General features: G+C 36.7%; 1 protein-coding gene and 1 non-coding gene across 2 annotated transcripts in view; both read left to right on the forward strand.

The window, feature by feature from the left end:
* The first annotated feature begins 2,338 nt into the window (after positions 1–2,338).
* The window catches only part of LOC115500153 (rab GTPase-activating protein 1-like), a 170,158-nt gene continuing 146,646 nt past the window's right edge, over positions 2,339–25,850 (forward strand). Inside the window, 2 exon segments of the mRNA XM_030294523.1 lie at positions 2,339–2,415; positions 17,046–17,245. Of these exon segments, the coding sequence (XP_030150383.1) occupies positions 17,096–17,245 (150 nt within the window). The 5' untranslated portion in view covers positions 2,339–2,415; positions 17,046–17,095.
* On the forward strand, positions 23,389–23,499 carry LOC115500242. The gene has a single exon (XR_003964478.1). It is a non-coding gene; the product is annotated as a U6 spliceosomal RNA (small nuclear RNA).

Consider the following 25,850-nt stretch of genomic DNA (forward strand, 5'->3'; position numbering starts at 1 on the left):
TTTAGCATTCACAGACTTTCCCATTCTGGCTCCAACGAACCACATTGATCCATTTGAGCCTTGAAGTATAATTTCCAGTTGCCAGGAAATAACAGGTCTAGAGGAACAAACGCAATGATCTCTTGTGGAAACAACCATTCAGATCTAGAGGGTGGGAAATTTTGCACTTAAAGTGGCCTGATTCTTGAGTAAGCCAGTATCTTAATATTTTTCTTAAGTGCTTGAGTAAAAAATACTTGAGGGATAGAACAACCAGATGCAGTATGTGGCCCTGGATTGGATACTGATTTGGGAAAACTAGCTTTAAAAAATATATTTCAGGGTCACCTGGGTGGCTCAGTTGGTTAAGCATCTGGCTTCAGCTCAGGTTATGATCTCACAGTTTGTGGGTTCGAGCCCCATGTCAGGCTCTGTGCTGTCAGCTCAGAGCCTGGAGATTGCTTTGGATTCTGTGTCTCCCTCTCTCTGTGCCTCTCCACCATTCACGCTCTGTGTCTCTCTGTCTTTCAAAAATAAATAAACGTTAAAATTTTTTTTAAAAAACTAAAAAAATAAAAAATATATTTCAGTCAACAGAATATTTGATTATCGTAGATAATAGATGAGAGGAAAACTTATGGAAATGATATTACTGATTTGGGAAAGCCAACTGTAAAAATATCTTTAAGTTGATAAAAACTCAAATGTGATCTAGGAATTAGATGAGAGGAAAATTTACTGAAATGGTAAGATGGATATTGTTAATTGAATAAAGCAGATTGCTAAACTGTGATCTCATTTTTTCAAAAACAATATGTTGGCATCAAAGGATATGCATTACAGTATTAACCTTGGTGGGAATGTTATGTTTTATTTTTTATTGTAGTTTGTCTCTATTTTCTATTTTACTCCAAGGCACACTGTACTGAACCTACAATAAAATTTTAATTAAAAATTTTGTTAAGATTTACATATATATTTGGGGTATACATATGAATCAGAGTACATGAAGGTATTGCCACCAAAATATTAAAAGTGTGTCAGGATTTCAGGGGATTTCCAAACACTACATCTATTATTTGATACTACTTTAAAATGGGTGTGTATTATTATATAACTGTATAAGGAGAAAAGGAACAAAGCTATTTTCCCGTGGGACTGCAGCCAAGTCTATTGTAATAGACAAGTCACAAAGAGGAAGGACTACGACAGAGCACGTTTTTGCTTTTTCTCTGGTTGATTTGGGTACATTATCCACAGGAAAACATTACATGACTCATTCACCAGGAAAAGAGCATAGGCTATTTGAATAAAGTAAGGGGAAGAGTGAAGGATAGGCTGTAGAATTAGTTTGTAAACTATCTTGACTTAAGTAACACCTTTAGGAGCCACTGTTTTTGTTACCAACTACATTGTAAATTCATTCAGGACAGAAGCTTTAAATCTCATTTTGTTCCTTTTGCTTTATATATCACTTTTGAATTTTTATTTTTTAAGATTTTATTTTTAAGTATCTTCTACACCCAACGTGGGGTTTGAACTCATAACCCTGAGATTAAGGGTCGCATAGTCTATGGACTGCACCAGCCAGGCTTCCCACTTCTGAGTAATTTTAAAATAAAATCCTAGCCCCATCTTTGAGTCTAATAGTCTAAAACAATCTTGTTTATTGTTGACCTCTTCCCTGTGTCTCAAGTACCTCAAGGCAGCAGTGTTGTAGCCAGTAGCCCTTGGACTTGAGTCAAAAATTTTGCCTTTTAGACTGAAGTATTACTTAGGCTGGACTCCTTTATAAAATGAGAAAAATCGTAACATTCTCGTGGGTTTGTGGTAAAGTCAAATGAGATAACCATAAAAAGACCTATCAACATCTCACACATTGCGCGCCTTCAATAAAGGCCAGGTGAGGTCAGTCAAGTAACACTGTCAAGGACTGCTTTTGAAATAGTACATGAACGTGAAAGGTGAGCAGGGGATTCCTTGCTCTTTGCGGGTGTACCCCCTTTTGCCTAAAAGGCAAAAGCACTGCAACAGGTGCTACCTAGCCTGATTCCCCTGCCATGCTGTTTCCAGTCCTTGAGGTGGTTCACATAGGCACATAGCCACTGCCAGTCCAAGCCCAGATACATCACAGCGCTAAGTTCAGCTTCAATATTACTGACAGCGCAGGCGCAGACTCCCATAACAGAGTAAAAGCCCAGGTGGGGCTTCGAGGAAAGGAAGTACGCCCTCGCCGCCTGTTGTTGGGCCAATGGGGCTACTCTGTTTAACCGCGGGCCTATGAAACGGGGCAGGAGGCGGGGCGGAGGGCGGAAGAAGCTGTTCTCACGTGAGTAGGGGGTGGGGAGGGAGGGGGCAGGGCGGCTAGGGAGGCCCAGGCGGCGGAGCCTCCGGGACGGCGAACGGCGGGCGGCGGAGGAGGAGACAGCGGGTCGGGTAGGGCCGCGTTTCCCCTCCTCGTCCTCGCACCCTCCTATCCACCAAGCCCCGGGGGATTCTCTGACAGCCCCTGCGGAGAGCCAAGCTGTGTTCTCATCCCGCGGGGCTGGGCTGGGCAGATTGCGCTCACCTCCCTCGACGAGCCGGGTTCTGAGGGTGCCGTGATTGGGGGGAGGGGGAGCTGTGGCGGAGGGGAGAGGGCGCATGCGCAGGCGAGAACGCTCCCGCAGCCCCTGCCCAAACCGGTTCCCCCTGTCTGGGTGGGTGTCTTGTCTGCCGAGTCCTGCGCTTGCGGCGGTTCTTCTGGCCCCCGGGCAAAGCTGGATTGTCTCTTGACTTGAATGTTTTGGGCCAGGTCCTGTTTGGGAATCTGACTACTCCCTACGCCTCAGTTTCTCCTCATTACCAGCTGGGCCTGTATTTGTGACTTCGGCTGGCTTGGGCCTCAGGCTAGCTTCCTGGGCTGCGCCGAATCTGAAAGACTTGCTTTCTTTTAGCGTTGGCCTGCCAACTCGTACTGGTCTCGTTTTACCCACTTGCAGTTAAAGTGTCTCACTCTCCCCATGTACTTTAAGTATCTGTTCTCAATACCTCATTGCTGTGTCTTTGATTCTTAGCAACCTTCAGGGTTTTAGAGGGTGAACCAGAGGAGAACCCTAGACTTCCAAGTATTCGCTGTCCATTGCCTCATAGTACTTTGGTCCCTACTCTTTTGGCATTCCGACTGTTATCGTTTGCACCTGTTTTTACGGCATCTCCGTACTGAGGGTTACTGGGGGATTCCTTTATCATAGAAGCAAGAGTCTTAAGAGACTGTTCAAAGTGTCATGCTACTAGTGCTCCGTTAGTTTGAAATCATGTTCCAACTTGAATTTGCGATCTTGTGGCTTTTGTCGTTTTTATTAGAAAAAAAAAACTGTCAGGGACAGGATTTCACCATTCATTTGATATTTTCATTCAAATAAACACCTGTGTTCACTTACATGTGACCGGAATAGTGGAGTAGGAGTTTGTTTCCAGCTGCTTTATTTAAAAAGAGGAAAACAATGGAGGATGAATTGCACTGTTTGTCACAAACTGATGTTTGAAAAGTTGAAAAACTTAGACACCAAGGAAGTACACATTGAACTTTTTAAATGAAGGACCTGTTGGCTTTAATTCAAGTGTGTATAGGGTGCTATTTTAACATATACTGAAGGCTTTTAGGTGGAGTTTCCTTTAAAAAACTGAAAATGAATATGGGAAAGAGTTCTTTATGATTTTCTTTTATAGACCTTAGATTGCATTAATAAGATTTGAATCCATGATTGATTTGTATTTACTGGTAACATTTAAAATTCACATGGAACTTAAATACAAATTAAATTCGTAATTAAAACTAAACTGCTATGTTGCGGCACACTTTTCACTGTTGCAGTTTTATAACTCAGCATACTGTTGATTAACTTATGTCATTGGTGTTAAGTTATATATTTGTTTGGATAGTTAACCCACCAACTATATGCTTATTGGTCTCATTGGCATAATGTTGTGGGTTTTTTTTAATGTTTTTTTTATTTTGAGAGAGAGAGAAAGAGCGTGCACGTATGTGCTAGCAGGGGAGAGGCAGAGAGAGAGGGAGAAAGAATCCTAAGCAGGCTCTTCACTGTCAGCACAGATCCCTATATGGGGCTCTGTCCCATGAACTCTGAGATCATGACCTGAGCCAAAATCGAGTCAGACGCTTAGCCAACTGAGCCATCCAGGCACCCTGTATAGTGTTTTATTAGCAGGTCACACATGCTTACTCTGGGTTAAGTGGTTGTTTAGTGGGATACTGTAAAAGTGAAGACACCTGTTTCCTATCTTTTATTTAAAAAACAATTTTTTTAAACGTTTGTTTATTTTTGAAAGAGCGCAAGCAAGGAAGGGCACAGAGAGGGAGACACAGAATCCAAAGCAGGCTCCAGGCACTGAGCTGTCAGCACAGAGCCCTACGCGGGGATGGAACCCCTATCTTTCATATTGCATATTGAAAGATGTGTATTTTGCACATTATGTACATGAAGAAACCTCATTTCTACAAATATATCTCAACTTTACAGCCCAGATTCTTTAAAGAAGTAATTTTCTTTTACTGAGTGTATTTCCAGTTAAACTTCACGGCCCAAACTCTTTTAAAGAAGTCATTGTTGGGGCAGTGCCTGGGTGGCTTAGTCAGTTAAGCGTCTGACTTTGGCTCAGATCATGATCTCATGATTCGTTGGTTCGAGCCCCGCATCAGACTCTGTGCTGACAGCTCAGAGCCTGGAACCTGCTTCAGATTCTGTGTCTCCTTCTCTCTCTGCCCCTCCCCTGCTCACTCGTGCACGCTCTCTCTCTCTCTCTCTCTCACTCAAAAATAAATATTACAATTTTTTTTTTAAAAAGAAGTCATTGTTATTGAACATGTTTCCAGCTAATACATAGCCTACTTTGAAGGTCTCATCATTTCCCAGTGATTGTTTTCACAAGTGACCTTTGAGTACAGAATTCAGAAAATAATTTGTTTAAATCAGCACTACTGTTGACTGTCTTTTGGACACTAGTGTGCTGAAGTTCATATATAGTTCATATACATGCCTGTAATATCTTTGTAGTTTTCAGTATAATTAGGTATGATTATACTTCTCAAGCATATGGAATAAATGAACTTTTAAATAATCTTTCACAGAGATAGAAGTCAAATATCAAAGAATTGCTAATTTAACCAACATGCATAAAGCAGAGTTTGGCATGACATTTGGGTGCTTTGTATGCAACTGCCTTGTTTTATTGGTTTTCTATAGATTTAGATTACAAAGAAAGAAAATCCAAGGCCAAGGACTCAACATCCCTGGGTATCAATGAAAAAACAGTACATCAATTAAACAGCTTTCTCTTTTGCATAAATTGGTTACCTGGTCCATCCCTAATCCCTCACCTCCTATTCTGTGTTGTTCTGAAAGATCTTGATTCTTTAGAAAACTTTTAAGTCAAAACACTACTGGATAGATATTTAAACTTATAACCACTTTTGTTGACCCTAACAGCCTTGTTTCTCTTCCTGTACAGACTGGCCAATATGGCAGTTTGCAAGTCATGACCACTTTAGTTTATAGAATTTAGCCTGGAAGTTTCTCCCTTTCCAAAATAACCCTAATCTTTGAAGTAATCAATGAGACTCTTTTGAAGATTGTTCTTTCCAGCATAGTAGAGTTTTATCAGGCCTGACCTTTCCCCCCAGATCCCCTTTTCCGTGGATCACCAAATAGTAAAAATAAAGCCCTTATTTTTAAGTTTATACCTGACCTTAAAGTCTGTTTGACCTTGGCTCTAAAGTAGGAAGTGTATCTTAATTGTATGGCTGTGCTGCCAGATTTGGAGGTCCATATCTCTCAAGAGTTCATGCATGGTTGTTACATATTTCTAGTTAAGGTTGCATTCACTTTTATATTATAAATCAGTGCTTCTTGGGATCTATTAATCTTTTTGGGAATAAATTCTTCTCCATACTAAAGTCTGTCATTTACTTAGGTACGTTAGCAAATTAGTGTCTATGATAACTTTAACAACAATGTTATTAACTGTAAAGTTTTAATTTGACTGTTACTAAAATTTATTTTTCTATTCCCTTATTTGTACATTTTGGTAATTATAACCAACAACCTTTGGTTATAATCTTATTTCCCTTTTTTAGAAGATGGCCTTTGTATCAGAAAAAGGAACTGATTGGCAAACTCTTCCTTTGGGAATATATTTTAAATATCAAGGGTATTAAGAGACAGCATGCAAGGCTAAATTGGATTAAATGTTGGGCATTTGTATAATACTGGGAAGAGCCACAAGTTAATCATTTTAATATTTTTAGTATAGAGGTAATAAACTCTTTTATACCCTTGAAGTATGCTGATAAACGGATTTTGGCAATGTAAGAGTAGGAACATGTCATGTAAATCTCTTTTGCTGTGACACACGATTTTCTATAAATAGACCTCTGATATATCTGCAGGAGAGAAATGGTTATATCCTTGTTGTAGCCACCTGTTGAATTCTTTGTGAATTGAAGAAAAATCAGAAATCTTGTCTAACCGCAAAACCTAATATTTCTTTTAGAAAAATTGTTTCCTGGCAGGAACAAATTTTATTTTTAATTATTTTTTGCTGTTATGAGAAACAATCTTTTCAAATTTAAAAACACCTGTGGAACTTAATATTTGTGAATTTTTTGATACCTATTTTTTTTTTTTTTTTTATTTTTTTCAACGTTTATTTATTTTTGGGACAGAGAGAGACAGAGCATGAACGGGGGAGGGGCAGAGAGAGAGGGAGACACAGAATCGGAAACAGGCTCCAGGCTCTGAGCCATCAGCCCAGAGCCTGACGCGGGGCTCGAACTCACGGACCGCGAGATCGTGACCTGGCTGAAGTCGGACGCTTAACCGACTGCGCCACCCAGGTGCCCCGATACCTATTTTTTATTAACATAAATTAGATACCAAAATAAGAAGGTATTCTTAAGACTTATTTGTGAAATTTTAAATCTTACACAGTGCCGATTCTGATGCTATGAATGAAGGTGTGCACTGAATGTTTATTGGTTGCTCTGTACAACACACTTGTTGAATGTCCCACCACCCTTGTATAACTATGGACCAGGGCCACCTTGTGTCAGAAGGTGCAGAAAACATGTATGTCTGTGCCAAACATTTGTGTTTTGTCTACACACATTTCCCTGAAAATCAAAAAGAAGTTACAGAAAAGAGAAACTGTATTTACTGCATTTATCTTAGGCTCTATCAATTAATTTGCTTGCTTGGCATTAAACTTACATAATTTAAGGACAATTGAATAAAATAAACATTTAAGATTTAAGTGTAGACAGGTTGCCATTCTAAATGGAAAAGATCTTCACTGTGGATGAGAAGGAACTATATTGACTAATTTCCTAAAATAAGGGAAAGTCTTTGGGCAGTCCTGCATTGCTTTAAAATATTCATATTTTTAGGGGCACCTGGGTGGCTCAGGTGGGTAAGCATCCAACTCTTGATTTTGTCTCAGGTCATGATCTCACAGGCTGTGAGTTCAGGCCCCACATCAGCCTTTGTGCTGACAATGCCCAGCCTGCTTGGGAGTCTGTCTCTGTCTCTCTCTGCCCCTCCCCTGCTCTCCATCTCTCTTTCAAAATAAATAGAAATTTTAAAAATGTTCATATTTTTAGACTTATAAAACACTAATGTAAATTATATTATGCTTTAGAAATTTCCAGAGAAAGAAAAAAATGAGGAAACTTTTTTTTTTTCAAATGTGTATTAGAAAGGTCAGACATACAATCTGACTTTGTGAGTGAGTAGTACGTTAGCATTAAGCTACTTTTCTTGTGTTCCCAGAGTTAGGTTTCTGTTATGGAAATGGCATCCAAATAATTTAAATATTTAGTTCAGAGTTACTGTGTTGAAGTGGCATAAAGTCCTTTTACCTAGAGTTCTGGAAAAAATTGAAGTGCTGTCTCCTAAAATATCCACAGGAACATGGGGAAATCACCTATATGGGTTGGTGTGTGTGTGTGTGTTTTGTTTTTGTTTTTTAATGTTTATTTATTTTTGAGGGAGAGAGAGAGACAGTGTGAGCAGTAAGGGACAGAGAGAGAGAGGGGGATACAGAATCTGAAACAGGCTCCAGGCTCTGCGTTGTCAGCCCAGAGTCGGATGCAGGGCTGGAACTCACCAACCGTGAGAGATCATGACCTGAGCCAAAGTCGGATGTGCCCCCCCACCCCCAGCAACATGGTTTATTTATGTATTTTTAGGTGTCAACAGTATTGCATTCAAATAATCAACTCAGTTAAATGAATTATTTTGTGTACATTTCATCTTCTTATCTCTTGTACCTTTCATTAGAGGTATCAAGATATAAAGGAGTGAGTGTGAACTTGGAATCAGTAATATCCCAGATCTTGCACTTACTTAGTATATGACTGAAAGTAAGCTACTGAATACTCCAAGACTTAGTTTCTGTATTTGCAGAAATGGAACTGCTTATGCTTACATCATGGATTAGGACTGGACAACACCTGGCCTGGCTACTTTCCTGGTTACTCTCATTCATAAAAGAATAGAAAGGTTCAGTATTCTCATTTCACATATCAGAAAACTGCAGCTACAACATTATTTGAATCATGTCAAGGAGGAGTTCTGTTTTTTTTTTTATATCGTACCAGACTATTAACTTTAATAAAGCTTCATTACTCATGACAAAGTGAGAGATAACTGAAAACATTGGTTGTCTTCCTTAGGCCCTTTACTGTATTGATTTTGTGAGTTTTATTCTAAAGATCCTATAATGTCATAATTAGGCTTTAAAAACTTGTATTGACCAATGAATGGATAAACAAAATGTAGCATATTTATAATTTTTTTTTTTAAATGTTACTTATTTTTGAGAGCGAGAGAGAGACAGAGTGCAAGTTGGGAAGGAGCATAGAGAGAGGGAAACAGAATCTGAAGCAGGCTCCAGGCTTTGAGTTGTCAGCACAGAACCTGAAAAAGGGCTTGAGCCCACAAGCCACAGGATCATGACGTGAGCCAAAGTCGGACACTCAACCGACTGAGCCACCCAGGCACCCCAAAAATGTAGTATATTCCATGGAATGTTATTCAGCCTGAGAGAGAAAGGAAATTCGGACACATGCTATAATGTAGATGAACTTTGAAGACATTATGCCAAATGAAATAAGTCAACCACAAAAGGACAAATGTTGTGTGATTCCGCTACTTTTTTGAGGTACCTAGAGTAGTCAAATTCATAGAGACAGAGAATAGTGTGTGTTGGTTGCCTGGGAGAATGGGAGTTGGTGTTTAATGGATATAGACTTTCAGTTGGGGAAGATGAAAAAGTTCAAAAAATGGATGGATGATGGTGATAGTTGCACATAAGTGTGATGTATTTAATGCCACAAAATTGTACACTTAAAAATGGCTAAAACGGTAAAGTTATGTATATTTAACCACAACTTTAAAAAGATTAAAACTGTAAAATTTTTTAAAAAATTAAAAAACTTAAATCCTTTTGTCTTACTAATTTCTGTATTCCTATAATTAAATTATCCTTTTTTAGTTTATCTGGACTTGAACTAAAAGAGCCACTTCATAGTTTAAAGAAGTGAATTGTCACAGGCATTGCAAATTAAAATTTGCCTAGTGATGACTTTTAGATAAGCCGGTTTTTCTTGCTTTTAAGTGCTGTAGGCCCAAGATGATTGTTTTATTTTCTTTTTTTGGTTTTTTAAGATAAGCTGGAATTATTCAGAAGGCTTAAATTAATATGGTTCTCTTAGCTCACTAAAAATAATTCAAAGAAACAGCCCTCAAATTCAGAGTCAGACTTCAACAAAGACACATCTATTGTTTAGCAATTAGTAGTGGTGGAAAGGAATTTACTTTTATAAAGAGGGGATGATTTTCCATTGAGTTTTGTTAGATTTGTCCCACCCTTCCCAGGGCTAGGCTATGAGAAATTCATGTGAAAACCAATGCAGGAAAACAAACTCTGGAGCCAAGGAAAAAAGAAAAAATTGAGATTAATATAGTGTGATTAAAAAAAAAAAAAGAACTTCTTTGTCCACTTTAATTTTAAAGGGCTACAAACCCAGAGGATTGACCTGTTATAGCCTCTTTGAGACTTGATTCTTTTTCTTCCTTTTTGTTTTTTTCTGAACAGACAGCAATCTTATCAGGTCTGTGTTTTAGAAGGATAAAATTGGTAGCTACATAGAGGATGAATTAGAATCGGGAGAGAATAGAGTTAAGAGGAGAGATGCATTCCAGAAAAGGACAGAAGCACCTAGATACCTGGATTTGGATCAAGATCCACAGTTTTATCTATGAACCTAGGCAGGTTATTGAATTAGTCTAAGCCTCTGTTTGTCATACAAAGTTAACGTCTTTCTGGCAAAGTTTGTGTGAACATTAGAAACAATGCGTGTAAAGCTTTTTAGTACCATATTGGACATTTAATTGTCCATAGTAACTAATAAGTAGTATTGTGTCTTTATATTTAGCGAGATGATTTAAGTATTCCCCTTAAGATTTCCCAAAGTTGTACTCATTTGCTCACTGGTTGAACAACAAAAATTATGGGTATTGAGAGGGAAGTGATAAGAGAGTGTTTTGGTCCAAAAGGAATCTGAGGTATGTTTTCTGGCTCAGTGTTAACTGCCTTTGGGCTTGACAGTTGGAAATTTGATGAAGAGTCAGCCAGGCACACTCAAGAGTAGTTCTTTTTGAGTCTCTTCATTCCAGTTGTCATCCATATCCACTTCCCCAAGTCACAGCATGTAGTATAGCATATTAGTCATTTGTCCTCCTCACATTACTTAGACCATACCACTTAAACACTGATTAAAGAGTATTGTTCAACTAGATTTATTGAGTGCTGCCAGTAAGCAAGGATATAAAAATAATATGAATAAAATCTAACATCCCTGTACACAGATAGTTCACAGGGACTGTGTGAGCTCATTGTATGCCCAGCATTTACCGTAGTGGTTTATACGTTACAATTATTTCTGGAATGAATGACCAACCAATATAGTGGAGTAGGAAAGAGGTATAACATTGTTTTACTGTGTGATAAATGCTATAGTTCTGTGATAGAATTAAAAAGCAAATAAACAGAAGCCTTAGGAGCCCTAGAGCAAAATAATGAATATTGCAGAAGGAAATGGGGAGATAGAATACGAATCTTTGATTGTATCATAAGATTGCTGGTGAGGGAGAAGGACTACCTGGAGAAATGAAGACATTCCTAGATTAGCCAACAGCATGAACAGAGGCTTGAAAGCATAAAAATGCATGACATATTTGGTGATTTTCTGGTGTGGTTTGATAGAAGGAGATAAGACTAGAATGATAGATTGTCTCCATATTTAAGACTAGAATGATGGATTGTCTCCATATTTGAAGACTAATGATATAGACAGTTTGGGTTTTATTCCATTTTCAGTCAAGAGTAGTCAGAGGTTTTGAGGAAGGAATGGGATATATGATCAGATCTAAATTTTAGATGTTCGCTGTGGGACCTTGATAATCAATGCCTAGAGAGAGTCTAGAAAGGGAGACTTATGTTGCAGTTAAGTTGAAAGAGCATGAAGTACTCACAAGTCAGTGACATGAAGGATGGCAAGGAAGGAATAGGATTGGGGTATGTTTTGGAACTAAAATCCATTAGAGTTCCAAGAGAGAATGAGAAAAAGAGAACTTTTTTGACATCTCTGTCTTGGATCAGTGGTTGTTAACCAGGATAGGGAACCTATAAGGAAGAATATGCTTATGTGATGGATGGGAATTTACTTTGGACACGTGGCATTGATTTTGAGATGGCCATGGGACACATGTAGCAGAGTTGTCCTATGTATTCTCACAACATCCTTTGCATACCATTATTTTTTACCAAGCACTATACTGTTTTATAATTACTTGTTTATTTGTCCATTTTTTCTACTGCTGTAAGCCTATCAAAGGTAAAGACTACCTATTATTCCTCACCATAACATTATACATAGTTCCTAGCACATTGTCAGACACTTAATACTGAATAGAAAGGAAAACATAACACGAGTAGCTATATGGAATTAGGGAGAAAACGTAGAACTAACAGTATCATCAGCATACCAAAAACAAGAAAAAAAGTTACAGCCATGTGAGCTAATGAGAAAGTCAGAGAAAAGTAGAAAAAGAAGAGGGACAGGGTGGAATTTAAAGAATGGGCAGAAGAAAAGGAACCTAAGTGACAGCTGAGAAAAGGTAGTTGGAGGTAGAAAATGGAAGCAAGAAAAAGTTTCAGAATAAGGAAATGGTCAGTTTATTTCAGTGGTAAAAGATGATGAGAACTGTAAAGAATTCTTTGGGTTTTGAAATTTTGTATTGTTGTTGATTGATTTTTTTTTTCCTTCCAAGATGATGCTAGGAGAGGGTAAACAAAATGCCGGGGCTACAAATGAGGTTTTAATACGTTTTTAAGAGGTTCAGTGAGGGTTGGTGAGAGGTAGGGGAGCCAGATTTTTCATTGGGATTGCTCTCTGAGTGGGGTGTCCTGTTGAAGTGGTAGAGGTGGAGGCAGTTAATACTTCTTCAAGAAGAAAGAGTTTCAAGAAAACGAAGGAAATAAAGATACATTAGAGCCCTGGAATAGTGGCTGGGAACTACCACATTTTGTCTCAAGCATGTCAAATTCAATTACAAGTATCATTCACACCTCTTTTATCAAGTTACGTAGGTCACTTATTGGGAGGTGATTTTTGCCTCTACTAATTACACATTGGCAAATTCATGCCACTGCAAGTTCACTGTTTATGTTACTCTTCTGAATGTTGGTAACTAAAAAGATACAAATAATCTGATAGTACTCCGTCCAAAAAAAGACTTCAAGTTTTTGAAAAGTAAGTAAACACTGATTATGTCCACTGCTTTTGAAGGACTATCAGAAGAGCATTTATCATGGGCAGTTCTTTTTTATTTTATTCTCCATTAGCTGGGTCTCTAGTGTTTAAAAGGAGATTGAGAATGAAAATGAATCTTCTTTTGGCAAGACCGAGGTGCATTCTTTGCCATGATCTTTGTAGAAGTCCATAGTTAAGCATAGGACCCTAAGCATAGTACCCTGTCACTTAGGGTACAGAACAGTGAATTTAGGCAAAAAGTTCGTAAAGAGTTTTGATATCGTGAGACTAATTTTCTTTGTTTTATATTAAGTAAGCTCTATGCCTAACATGGGGCTGAGACTCATGACCCTGAGATCAAGAGTCTCATGCTCTGCTGATTGAGCCATCCACGTGCCGCATAAAGCTAATTTTCAATTAGAAAATCTCTAGGGATCTTTTATATGTCAGTAAGGATACAAGTAGTGAAAGAAATTGTGAATAATATAACATATTTGAACTTTTGGGTATGATGCAGGAGGCTGCATAATTAAACAAAATTACCTATAGTTTTACATGACTTACTGACTTGTAAAAGGAGATAGAGAAGGAAACATCCCTGGACTTGACTCACCAACCTCTCCCTGTTAGTAACTAGACATGCTGGGGTCTAGGTTATCACTTGCATAAAAGAAGGAAACAGTTGGTGCCTACCAATACCAGGGTGTGCATTAAGTCTATTATCTTATTTAAAATGGGATAAAAATCCTTACTCTGTTTATGTTATGGAATTGTTAGGATGATAAAATGAGGTAATGAGTGTATATGTCTTAGTAATCTGTAAAATATCATACAAAGATGAAACATTTTTATTTAGAGTATTCCTTCACATTTATTTACATGTAAACAAATTAGAATGTGGAAAATAGGAAAGCTATATATTTTGTCCTAATATTGTGTTTCCTAAACTGAATTATTTAAATTAGTTGATACTATTTCTCTTAAAATTGGAAGTTAGCTTGAAAAGCTATAACTCTTGGGTGCTTATGATGTTCTATATGTATTGTTAAATGAGATGTACACCTGTTCCTTAGTAATTTTTATAGTAGTTGTGTTTTCTAGTAGTTATATAGTAGTAGATAGTACCTCATTTCACTTATGAAAACTCAGGCTCATTATGATGAAGGTTACACTGTCATTATTCTAACTTGGGTTTTTCCTAAATCTTAATTGTGTGCTTTACTGTCATAAATATGATTTCTTATTGTCAGTCTATAAAAGATGATCTTACCTTTTCATTGGGTGGCTCTTGCTCTTTTCCATCTTTTTTTGCCATTTATCTTATTTATTTTTTAGCAAATATTTGAGCACCTAATGTGTGCCAGGCATTGTTCCAGGTGCTAAGGATATAGCAGTTAATGAAACAGACGAAAATCTCTGCCCTGATGGAATTTAGGTTCTAGCTTACATGATATTTAAAAACAAATGATTAAAATGTAAAGTGTGTCAAGTGGTGATTGATAGTATGGGGAAAGGTAGGAAGATACATGGTAGCGCAGCGTGTTTTGGTGAAGAAGCTTGTTTGCTTTGTCCATTAGTTTAAACTCAGAATTGGAATCTGAAGGATGAAGAATTACAGTAGGGGTCTTCTTGTGGTAAATGGTATGAGGGATTAAAAACAAAATTACTTCATGTGGTCTCAAGACAGAGGTTGTGAATACTCTACAATTTTTCCAGGAGTACACCAAGTTCTGGGACACCTCTTTATTGTGGAGGCCAGAGAAGGGGAATCTTACTGTAATTTTCCTGTACTACTTCATGTTTTGATAAACTCATTCCCACCGACTGATTCAGTTTTTTACAGGTGCCAAAACAAATAGTATTTTATAAAGTGTATTTTCCTATCACCTCCTCAAAGGAAATAGGTTGAACTTTGAGTCTGCCAAGTCTTCTCAGTTCCATAGCGTAAATACCGAAGTATATTATTTTTTTGAGTCTAGAGTATTATAGAAAGTTGTCAATGTCTCAGATCATAGCTTTAGAGAAATTTCCCAGGCCCTGTGCTATCCTGTTAGTCACAATTTAAAAAATGGGAAAGGACTAATTAAGCATGAAAACCTTGCCTAAATTACTAGTTCTATAAAAGATAAAGGTTCCTTTACCCAATCCTGACTGTTTTTGGACAAGGCTCAAATTTGTGTCATTGGAAAAGCATCATAATCTGACCGAAAAAGTATAGCTTCTGGAATCATAGATAACTGCGTTCAATTTTTGGCTTTGTCTCTAACCAGTTACATTACAGCCATTATCTTGAACAAGTTACACCATCTCTCTAGGTCTCAATTTTCTTATCTGTGTAATAAATAATATGAAGATTAAGTTAAGAGGCACTCACCATCAAATTGTGATACATTGTAATAATATAAAAAATGTAAAATGCTATAGGAGCAGAAATAAGGCAGGCAATTTATTTGGTTCTGGGATGAGGATGGGCAGGCTACTAGGAGAAGAGGAGTTACATCATGAATGATGAGTTGGAGTTGATGGAGTACAGAAGCAAAGAAATCCCTTCAGGAAGAGGATCCAGTGGAGGGCAAATAACATGGGAGTATTTAAGTATATATCCTTAGCAAGTACATTATCTCTTCTAATCTATTTCTCTTTTTTTTATTGAAGTATAATTGACATACAATATCCTACTGGTTTCAGCTGAAATTAGTCTAGGTCCTTGTCCCAACATGTTCCCATTGTTTTCTTTACCCTAAATCAGTACCTATTAACTTGTTCAATGTGCCTTTGTTTTCTGCTACACTATACACTCCTTTGGGGCAAGAATCTAATTTCTCGTGTGTTTATCATGTATTATTCTTTATACACTAGACACTTAATAAGTATTCATTGAATGAATGAAGCAAAACTACGTTAAAAATTTTCAAATAAGTACATTTTGAAGTGTCTTTGAATGCCATACTATACATTTAAATTTAGTCCTATGAAATGTAAATCTGTGATAGTCATTTAAGCAAGGGAATTAATTTAAATAGAAAGCAGCAAAGAGTACTCAAGGGTTCGAGCCTTAGTTATGCCTAGTTAAATGACCTTCTCTTGGAGTTGCCATTTTCTCATCTGCTTAACAGTATTGATTATTTCTGAGTTTCTTTTGAAGTATAATATTCAGGGATTGTGTAATTCCTACTGCCAGGTGTTTATTTAGATGTGAGCCTTTGGGGGGAAAATAGTGCTTGGCACATGGTGTATGCTCAATAAATATATGTTCAATTGAAAGCCCAAAGCATAAATCAGGACTTCTTAATTGGAGAGATTAAACAGACTCTCAGAAACTTTACCTCTCTGAGGTACACGATGAGCATGGAGCTTGGAGCTACTTTTGTTTATTGGTTAAAGCGCTCTGAGTATGTCGTATTGTTTGTTCTGTTGCTGTTTTGGCAACCAAATGGGAACATAGCCATAAAGTATGCAGAACCAGGTTTTTAAATGGTAGATGAGTTTAAGTTTTATTCCAGGAGTCAATAAATAATTGAGTGGCTTTTTATAAGTGACATATTTTTATACTTCTTGCTGGGAATTTTTGGCATGAAACTCTTACTGGTAATGCTCGTGTTGAGTTGAGCTCTTAAGAAACCATGGGATGGGAAGATTGAGTTTTTAATGGATTTCTGATTTCTTGCTATGTAAGGTATTTCCCAGCTTTAGAATTTCTGCTTGCTCTGTCTTGAATTTATTTCTCTTGAGGATGAATATGAAATTTTATTGTTTAAAAACGTCTTGTTAATATTTGAAATTTAAGTATCAATAATGTTAGAAAAACCTTATTGTCCTATGTGCTTTCAATTTTATTTATGTGTACAGCTTTACAGATTAAAGAGTAGAAAACAGAAGTTTAGTACTTTATAGTGATCAGAGTCCAAGAATAGAGTTGTAACATATGCCAAAGAAATCACTGTAGGTAGGCAGTTGTTCTCAAGGGATTATGTTTTATTTATTTATTTTAAATCAGAAATATCTTGGCCCTGAATAGCATCAAATTCCTTTACTATCTAGAATAAAAAGCCTAAATTATAAGTAAAGTCTTGGGAAAATATTTTGGAAGTATTATTTTTAAGTTTTCCATATGTATTTTGTAAGAATTAGAGCATAACTGAATATCTGGCAGACATTCTATATGAGTATCTTTATGGTTTTTGTTTTTCAGGCATTTTTAAAATATTTAATCATTCATGAGTTGAGCTTCATTCTTGAGTCATGGATGACAAGGCTTCTGTTGGAAAAATCAGTGTCTCCTCAGACTCAGTATCTACTCTTAATAGTGAAGATTTTGTCTTGGTTTCCAGGCAAGGAGATGAGACACCATCTACAAATAATGGAAGTGATGACGAGAAAACAGGACTCAAGGTAAAACTCCATAACCTAAGATTTTTTTGCTTAGCCTTGCTAAGCTCATTGCACTTGGCCTATAATAGGAAGGTATATGGAGTGAAACTGAAAAAATGGAAATAATATCCTAACTTTCTTAATGCTTAATTTTATTTACAATTAGTGATGGTGACAAATTTATGTTTGATTAAGGAGTTTCAATTTGACTAGCTTCTAAATTTTCTAATACCCCAACTCTCAAAACTAGTGGTCATGATATAAATATTTAAGTATTGTTTTTATTCTCCCATTAAATTAGAGTTTATTTCTGATTATTTCTTTTGGGCCCAGTATATGTAGTGTAAAGACAAGGGCAGGTCAGCAATGCTATTTGTAAAAAAATAAATAAATAAATTTTAGGATTATCGAAACTGAATATTAAATACCTTGGTTATTGGCCACTGCGGTTTGTTATATTTTCTAAGCCAAATAAACGATTACTTTTCACATACTCTGTTGATCATTCTTTTTATGGATATAAATAAAAACATTATTGGTTAATGTCATTTAAAATGTAAATAGCTTTAAAAAGATTACCATTCTTGTTTATGTTTATCCATTCAGAAACTATTTATGGAGTATTGATTGTGTGCCAAGTACTAAATACTGGAGATAACAGTGATGAATAAGGCCACAAAGCCCCCTGCCCTCACAGAGCTGTTATTCTCAGACTTTAAAACAGACTATAAGCAGATAAGAAAATGAATATGTTAAGTAAATTTAGGTGCTATGAAGAAAATCAGAGTGGGATACATGGATAAAGAGTGAAGGGCTGTTACTATTTTAGAGAATGTCTTGAAACGACATTTGAGACAGAGACCTGAATGAAATGAGGAAGAAGACCATGGAGAAAGCTGGGAAAGAGCTTTTTAAAAGGAACAAGAAGATAGAAAGACCCTGAGGAGGACCACTCTTATTAGGACAGAAAGATTAGAGCAGAGTGAATAAAGTAAATAAAAAGTGGTAAAGTATGCTATCCAGTGATTGGCAGAGGCTGGATCATGTAGAACTTTGTAGAGCTTAGAAATTTGAACTTTGTTATAAACATGAAGGGAGGGTGTTGGAGAGTTTTCAGTGGGGAAATGATCTGATTTACATTTTAAAAAGCTCACTGGCTGAGAGATATTTCCAGCATGGCAGCATAAGGAGCTCTCTGGACCCATTCCTTAGCAAAATTGGTGACAATTATTTAAAAAAAAAACAACCATTTAAAGTCTTTGGAAATGTTCTAAAGGAAATATAGCAACTGAAGAAACATTTATTCGAGGAAATTTACTAAAATTTGGTAAAGAATCTGTGGTATTTAACCAAGCCCATTGCTTTCCTCACCTATCCCAGTTGAGGAAGATGGCCACTCCACTCCACGTAAGTGCAATCAAGAAGACAGGATTTCCCCTCCCCCCAGCTCCTCACTGGAGGGCTGTCTTCTGGGAAGAGCAGGATGATTGCATTTCTCATCCTGCCCCCAGCTACATTTTGCTAGCCAAGTGTGACTCAGTGGTGGGGGCTCCCTTTTTTTGCTCAGTCCTGTTCTTGGGATAGAGGCTCTACTTTGGGCACAGTGCTGCTGAGAATATTGAGAGTCCAGCTGCCTTAGCTTTGGCCTCTAAGTAGTGGTTCCACACCACTACAGGCAAGCAAAAGACCTGAGACTACTATATCAAGTCCTACACCCTCCAAGCACTCAGCTTCTAGAGATGGGGTGTCACTCAAAATAAAGCATGTTATTGTCCACCCTCCCAACTTTATAGCTGTGGCTTACAGATTTTCTCTGTAATGAGAAGGGCATCATAAAACAGCTCCTGATCTCTTCCCAGAGAAACTGACTTTATTTATAGCAGAGTGTAGAGAAGTTCAAGCCCAAGGGTACTCTCATAAACCATAGAGATTGTGGCGAAAGGTAACTGAGAAGAGTTCGGTAGATTGATTGGACATACAGATTTAACTGTAGGCTTACTAGGAGGAAACTGACTCTTAGTGTCAGAACAAATCTCAAACGTTGACCTCCAAAACTCTCCCTTCAAACTAATGTCAATTTGATTAGTTTATTCTGTGCAGTAGTTTGTACTCAGGTGCACTGTTGAAAACTTTAGAGCAACTGGCCATATTAGTGGAGTTTAACATTTAGGTATGGTCAGAGAAAGAGACCAAGCACTCTGACAAAGTTGCTCTCATCCCAGGATGTCTGCAGGTAAAGCCAAATCATCCCAGAGGAACAATGGCAGAGGCTTAACACTATAGGAATTAGGGGAATAGAATTTCCTAAAATAAGCCATCTAGCTGCTAAATAAGCAAGCATAAAAAATAACATGTCCCAGAGTGGGGAGACCAGTACTGTGACTTGGTACAGTATATTATCTAAAATGTCAAGTTTCCAAAACAAAATTGTGAAACATGCAAATAAACAAGAAAAAATAACCTATTCATCATTAAAAAAAAAAAATCAGGCAGCAGACACTGCTTGTGAGAGTGACATGTTGGATTTAATATGCAAACTCTTCAAAGTAGCCATTAAGTTCAATGAACTAAAGAAATCATGCTTAAAGAAATAAAGTATGATGATGTCAAATCAAATAGAGAATATCAATATGGAGATATAAATTATAAAAAAGAATCAAATGGAAATTTTGAAGTGGAAAAGCACCATAACTGAAACGGGAGATTCAGTGAGAGGGGCTCAATAATAAATTTCAACTGGCAAAACAGAATGAGAGGTGATGTCATCAAAATGTAGTCATTTTCAAGGAATTTTCTACCATTGTACCCTCAGAGAACACTGATTTAGACAATTGCTCATGGATGAGAGGCTTTGTGGAAGTTGAGGAACCTGTCAGAGAGGTTTCAGTATACTTGGAGAAAAAACATCCAAGATTGGATCCATTGAAGACAATAAAAGGAGCAGTTTCACTTTACCTGTGTCACCCTTCCCCTAAGACCACACACGTCAGTGCCAGTAAAGACTTACTCAGCCCATGATTTCCTCCGTATGGGAAAGTGAAAGCAGGTGATTGCATACCTGGATTCCACAGCTGTGTGAGATACTCTCCCAAAAGCTTACTTCTTTCTTACTTCATCCAAAATATCAAATTGTGAACTACACGACTTGGGGGGTGGATAGTTGGGAGAAGAGCATCTAAAGCTGGGAATGGAACATATCAAAGAGACATTTTATTAACTGCTTTGGGAGCTCCATGAGGAAGCCCATTCATGAGCCACTGGGGTTGTCTCCCCTACTGGCTCATGGGTACCTCCAAGCTCTCTGCAGCTCACTCAGACACACCCTCACACAGTGACTGTCTTCTTGTGCATGCCCCTGAGGGCAAGAATGGTCAAAATGAGGGGCGCCTGGGTGGCTCAGTCGGTTGAGCGTCCGACTTCGCCTCAGGTCATGATTTCAGTTTGTGAGTTCGAGCCCCGCGTTGGGCTCTGCGCTGACAGCTCAGAGCCTGGAGCCTGCTTCAGATTCTGTGTCTTCCTCTCTCTCTCTCTGCCCCATCCCCACTCATGCTCTGTCTCTCTCTGTCTTAAAAATAAATAAAACATTAAAAAAAAATGGTCAAAATGATCCTTTGCAGATGGCTAGTGAGCATGCATAGAGACTGGATTCTGTGGGATAAGGAGAAACCACATGCTTAAGCAGTCATCACCACTTTAGGGAATGCAAATGCAATGGAAATCATCAAGGGCAGGCTGAATCAAGCAGATGAAATTACTATGAGGTAGAAGACTATTTGACATTATCTAGTCTGAAAAAAAGGAGAAAAATGAAAATGAGTGAGGAAAGCCTACGCGAACTGTGGTATACCATTAAAATAAACAATGTATGCATTATTAGTGTTCCAAAAGAAGAAGAGACAGGAAAGTGGGCAGAAAGCTTATTGAGACATAATGAATGAGACTTTCCCAAATTTGGGGAGAGATTTGGACGTCCAAGTTCATGAAGCTTATAGGTTTCCCCAAGATTTTAACCCAAAATGATTCTTTCCAAGACACATTATAATAAAACTGTCTAAAATAAAAGATTTTGGGGCTCCTGGGTGGCTCAGTCGGTTAAGCATCTGACTTGATTTCAGCTTAGGTCATTATCTTACAGTTTGTGAGCCCCGTGTCAGGCTCCACACTGACAGTATGGAGCTTGCTTGGGATTCTGTCTCTCTGCCCCTCCCCTCTTTCTCTCTCTCTCTCAAAATAAATAGTAAGACAAAGGTATTAAAAATAACTATAGTTAATGAAATTAATAATATATGAAATGAATGATATAATAACAAATATACAATATAAAAAGTTAATATGTACATCAAAACTCTAAAATGTTGAGGAGAGTGGTGTGTTTGTATATGATTAAAGTTTTATGAAAGTCAGATATACTGTTGTATTAGTAAGATGTTTTATGTAAGCATTATGGTAACCACAAAGCAAAAATCTATGATAGTTACATAAGAGATAAAAAGAAGAGAATCGGGGTATACCGCCTTGAAAAATAACAGTTCACGAAGGAAGACAGTGAGAAAGGAACAAGGGAACTACAAAACAACCAGAAAACAATAACATAGCATTATAAGTTCATACCTATCAATAATTACTTTAAATGCAAATGAACCAAACTCTGCAAATGATGTAGTGTTGAATGGATAAAAAAATAAGACCTTCCCACTGTATTCTGCCTGTTAGAGACTCATTTCAGCCTTAAGGACACACACAGACTCCATGTGAAGAATTGGAAAAGCTATTCCATGAAATGGAAACCAAAAGAGAGCAGGGATAACTAAATTTATAACAGACAAAAATAGACTTTAACTCAAAAACTGTAAGAAGAGACAAAGAGTATAATGTAATGAAAAATGGGTCAGTTCATTAAGAGGATATAACAAGTGTAAATATATATGTACTGAGCATCAGAGTACCTAAATACGTTAAGCAAAATAGATCTGAAGGAAGAAATAGGCCATACGATAATAATAGGGAACTTCAGTAGTCTATTTTAAACAATGGATCGTTTGGACACAAAACTAATAAGGAAACTTTGGACTTGAACTATGCCTTAAACCAAATGGGCCTAACAGGCATATATAAAACATTCTACCCAACAGCAGAATACATATTCTTCTCAAGCATACACAGAATATTTTCCAGAATGGATCATATGTTAAGTCACAGAACAAATCTTAACAAATTGAAGACTGAAATGATGCCAGATATCTTTTCTAGCCATAGTGGTACGAAGTTAGAAATTAATAACAAGAGGAAAATTTGAAAATCAACAAATATTTGGAAATTAACATATTCCTGAACAACCACTGGATCAAAGAAGAAATCAAAAGAGAAATGAAAAAACATTTTGAAACAAGCAAAATGGACACATAACATTTCACATTCCACAATGCGTATGTGGAATCTAAGTCAAAGTGAAATGGTGGTTGCTAGGGGTAGGAGGTGATGGTGGGAGAAAGGAGATGTTAAAGAGTACAAGTTTTCAGTTACGCAGTTATTAGGTTTTGGAGATCTAATGAACAGCGTTGGGACTATAGTTAACAATACTGTATTATATAATTAATTGAAAGTACCTAAGAGAATAAATCTTAAATGCTCTCACCACACACAGAAATGGTAATTATGTGAGTTGGTGGATGTATTAACCTTATTGTGGTAATCATTTCACAATATATACACTTATCAAATCATGTTGTACACCTTAAACTTATACAATGTTTTATTTCAATTAAGTCTTGATACAATTGGAACAAAAATAAAGACCCTCCCATAGATTTTTTCATAAAAAATTATTAGAAGTGTTTAAAATCTTTTAAAAAATGAACTATTTTTACCATAGTCATAAGAAATATCAAAATAATTTGGCTGAGTGGAAGAAGACAGGCCCTCCCCCTGAAGAAAAGACAGTGCTACTTATGTATAATTGTAGAAGATGCAAACCTAATCTATAGTCACAGAAAGCCATTCAGTGGTTGCCTGGGGGTGTGATGATGGGACAGGGAAAAAGAGTAGGAGTAGAAAGGGCACAAGGAGTTTTGGGCATTATGGATATGTCCACTGACTTGACTGGTGTGTACTATGCCAGAATTCACCAAAGTGCATATTTAAAATACATGCATTTAAATGTACATGTGCTCACTTTGGGAGCACATATATTAAAGTTGTAATGATACAGAGAAGACTAGCATGGCCCCTGCGCAAGGATGACACATGATGCACATCGAGTATACCATAACATATTTGCTTTTTTTAAAAGAAAGGATTAAACAGATTTTATTATTTTAATTTATTTTTTAATTTTTATTTTTTTTATTAAGTAGGCTCCACCCCCAGCATGGAGCTTGAACTCACAACTCTGAGATCAAGAGTCACATGCTCACATAGGGGCGCCTGGGTGGCTCAGTCGGTTAAGCGGCCGACTTCAGCTCAGGTCATGATCTCACGGTCCGTGAGTTCGAGCCCCGCATCGGGCTCTGTGCTGACAGCTCAGAGCCTGGAGCCTGTTTCAGATTCTGTGTCTCCCTCTCTCTGACCCTCCCCCATTCATGCTCTGTCTCTCTCTGTCTCAAAAATAAATAAACGTTAAAAAAAAAATTAAAAAAAAAAACAGAGTCACATGCTCGCTGACTGAGCCAGCCAGGCACTCCTTAAAGAAGAAGTTAATAAACTTGAAGATTAGTAGAAACGTCCAAAGAACAGAAAGAAAAAATAATGAAAAATGAAAAAAGCCTCAGAGAAAGATGAGATGTTATTAAGTGTAACAGCACACTCGTGTTTCAGCAGAAGAAAGAAATGAGCAGAAAAAGTATTTGAAGAAATAATGTCTGAAAAGTCCCACATTTATTTATTGAAAAATAATAATCTACACATCTAAGAAGCTTACCACACTCTAAGATAAATACAGAAAGATCCACAAAAAAGCTTATCTTAGTAAAATGTTGAAAACCAAAGACAAGAAATCTTGAAAGTAACAAAAGGAAAATGATTTGGTACCTAGAAGGAGACCTCAGTAAGATTTACAGCTGACTTCTTAGCAGAAATAGTGGAGGCTTGAAGCCAGTGGGATAACCTGTTCAGAGTGCTCAGAGAAAAAACTCAACCAAGAATCCTAGCAAAGCTATTGGTTAGAATTGAAGCTGAAATAAAGACATTCTGAAATAAACAAAAATTAAGAGAGTTTACTGCTATCAGAACCACCTTATAAGAAATACTAAAAGTTCTTCAGGCCAAAAGCAAGTGACTTCAAACAATAATTTTAATCCTTAGCACCATTAAAGATAATTGTATAATAATAGAGACCGTATAAGTACATTTTTTTCTTCTCTTTTGTATATATAATATGTGCATATTCTACCTATAACATAAATATGATGTATTTGCCAGTCACAAAAATGAAGTAGAAGCAGAGCTATATTACAGCTTAATAAATGACTTAATATGGTAATTCAAAGCCACAAGAACAAATAAGGAGAGCTAGAATTGATAAATTTATAATAAGCTATAAATATATATTCTCCTCTCACCTTCTTTTAAATAATTCTATAAAGGAACAATTATAAAAATCTTTTGGATTTGTAACATAGATATAATATGTATAATAATGCCATGGTAGGGAATACTGCTAAATTACTAGAATTAGTATAAATCAGAAACTGATTCTAATAAATTAAGATAATACCCAGTAAGTTCTAGAGCAACCAGTGAGATGGGGTGTGTGTATATATATGTATGTATATCTATATCACTAAAGAAATGTCAATGCTATATTAGAAAATACTCACTACTAAAAACAATAAAAGATGAATAAAGGAATGGAAAATACATGAAACAGATGCATAAAAATCAAAAAACAAAATGGCATACCTAAATTGAACTGTATCAAGAATAACAAAATGGATTAAGCAATAGAGTTAAAAAAAACCATCAGCAGTGTATAAAACACCATGATCCAGCTGTATGTTCTCAGTAGGAGACACACTTTAAATACAAAAATAGAAACATTTAAAATAAAAGATGGGAAAAGACCTGGCATGCAGACATTATGGGTTACAGCTTAAATACGTATAGGAAAATTTCTACCTGTAAATTCCTGTATTATGGAAGAAGGAAAAATTCAAATCAGTAATCTTTTACTTTAAGACATTGGAAAAAGAAGGGCAACCTAAATGTAAAACAAGCCAAAGTAAGGAAAAAAAAAGATAAGAGCAGAAATCAATGAAACAGAGGATAGAAAAATAGAGAAAAAAATCAATAAAGCAACCTGGTTCTCTGAAAAGATTAATAAAATTGATAAAACCTTGGATTGGCCAAGGAAAAAAATTACTAGAATTAGAACTGAAAGAAAAGACAATACTACCAAACATATGTTAAACAAAAAGGATTATAAGGGACTATTAGGAATAGTAATATGCCAAAATAGAACTTACTGAAATGGATAAATTTCTAGAAAAACACTAATGAAACTGTGAATAGACCTATAACAAGAGGTTGAATTAGTAATAAAAAGTGTACCCATAAAGCAAGCTCTGGCCTACCTAGATGGCTTTATTCCCTGAATTCTACCAGGTACTTAAGTAAGAATACCAGTTCCTCA

Source organism: Lynx canadensis, chromosome D4, assembly GCF_007474595.2.
Source record: "Lynx canadensis isolate LIC74 chromosome D4, mLynCan4.pri.v2, whole genome shotgun sequence".
NCBI classification, from domain to species: domain Eukaryota; kingdom Metazoa; phylum Chordata; class Mammalia; order Carnivora; family Felidae; genus Lynx; species Lynx canadensis.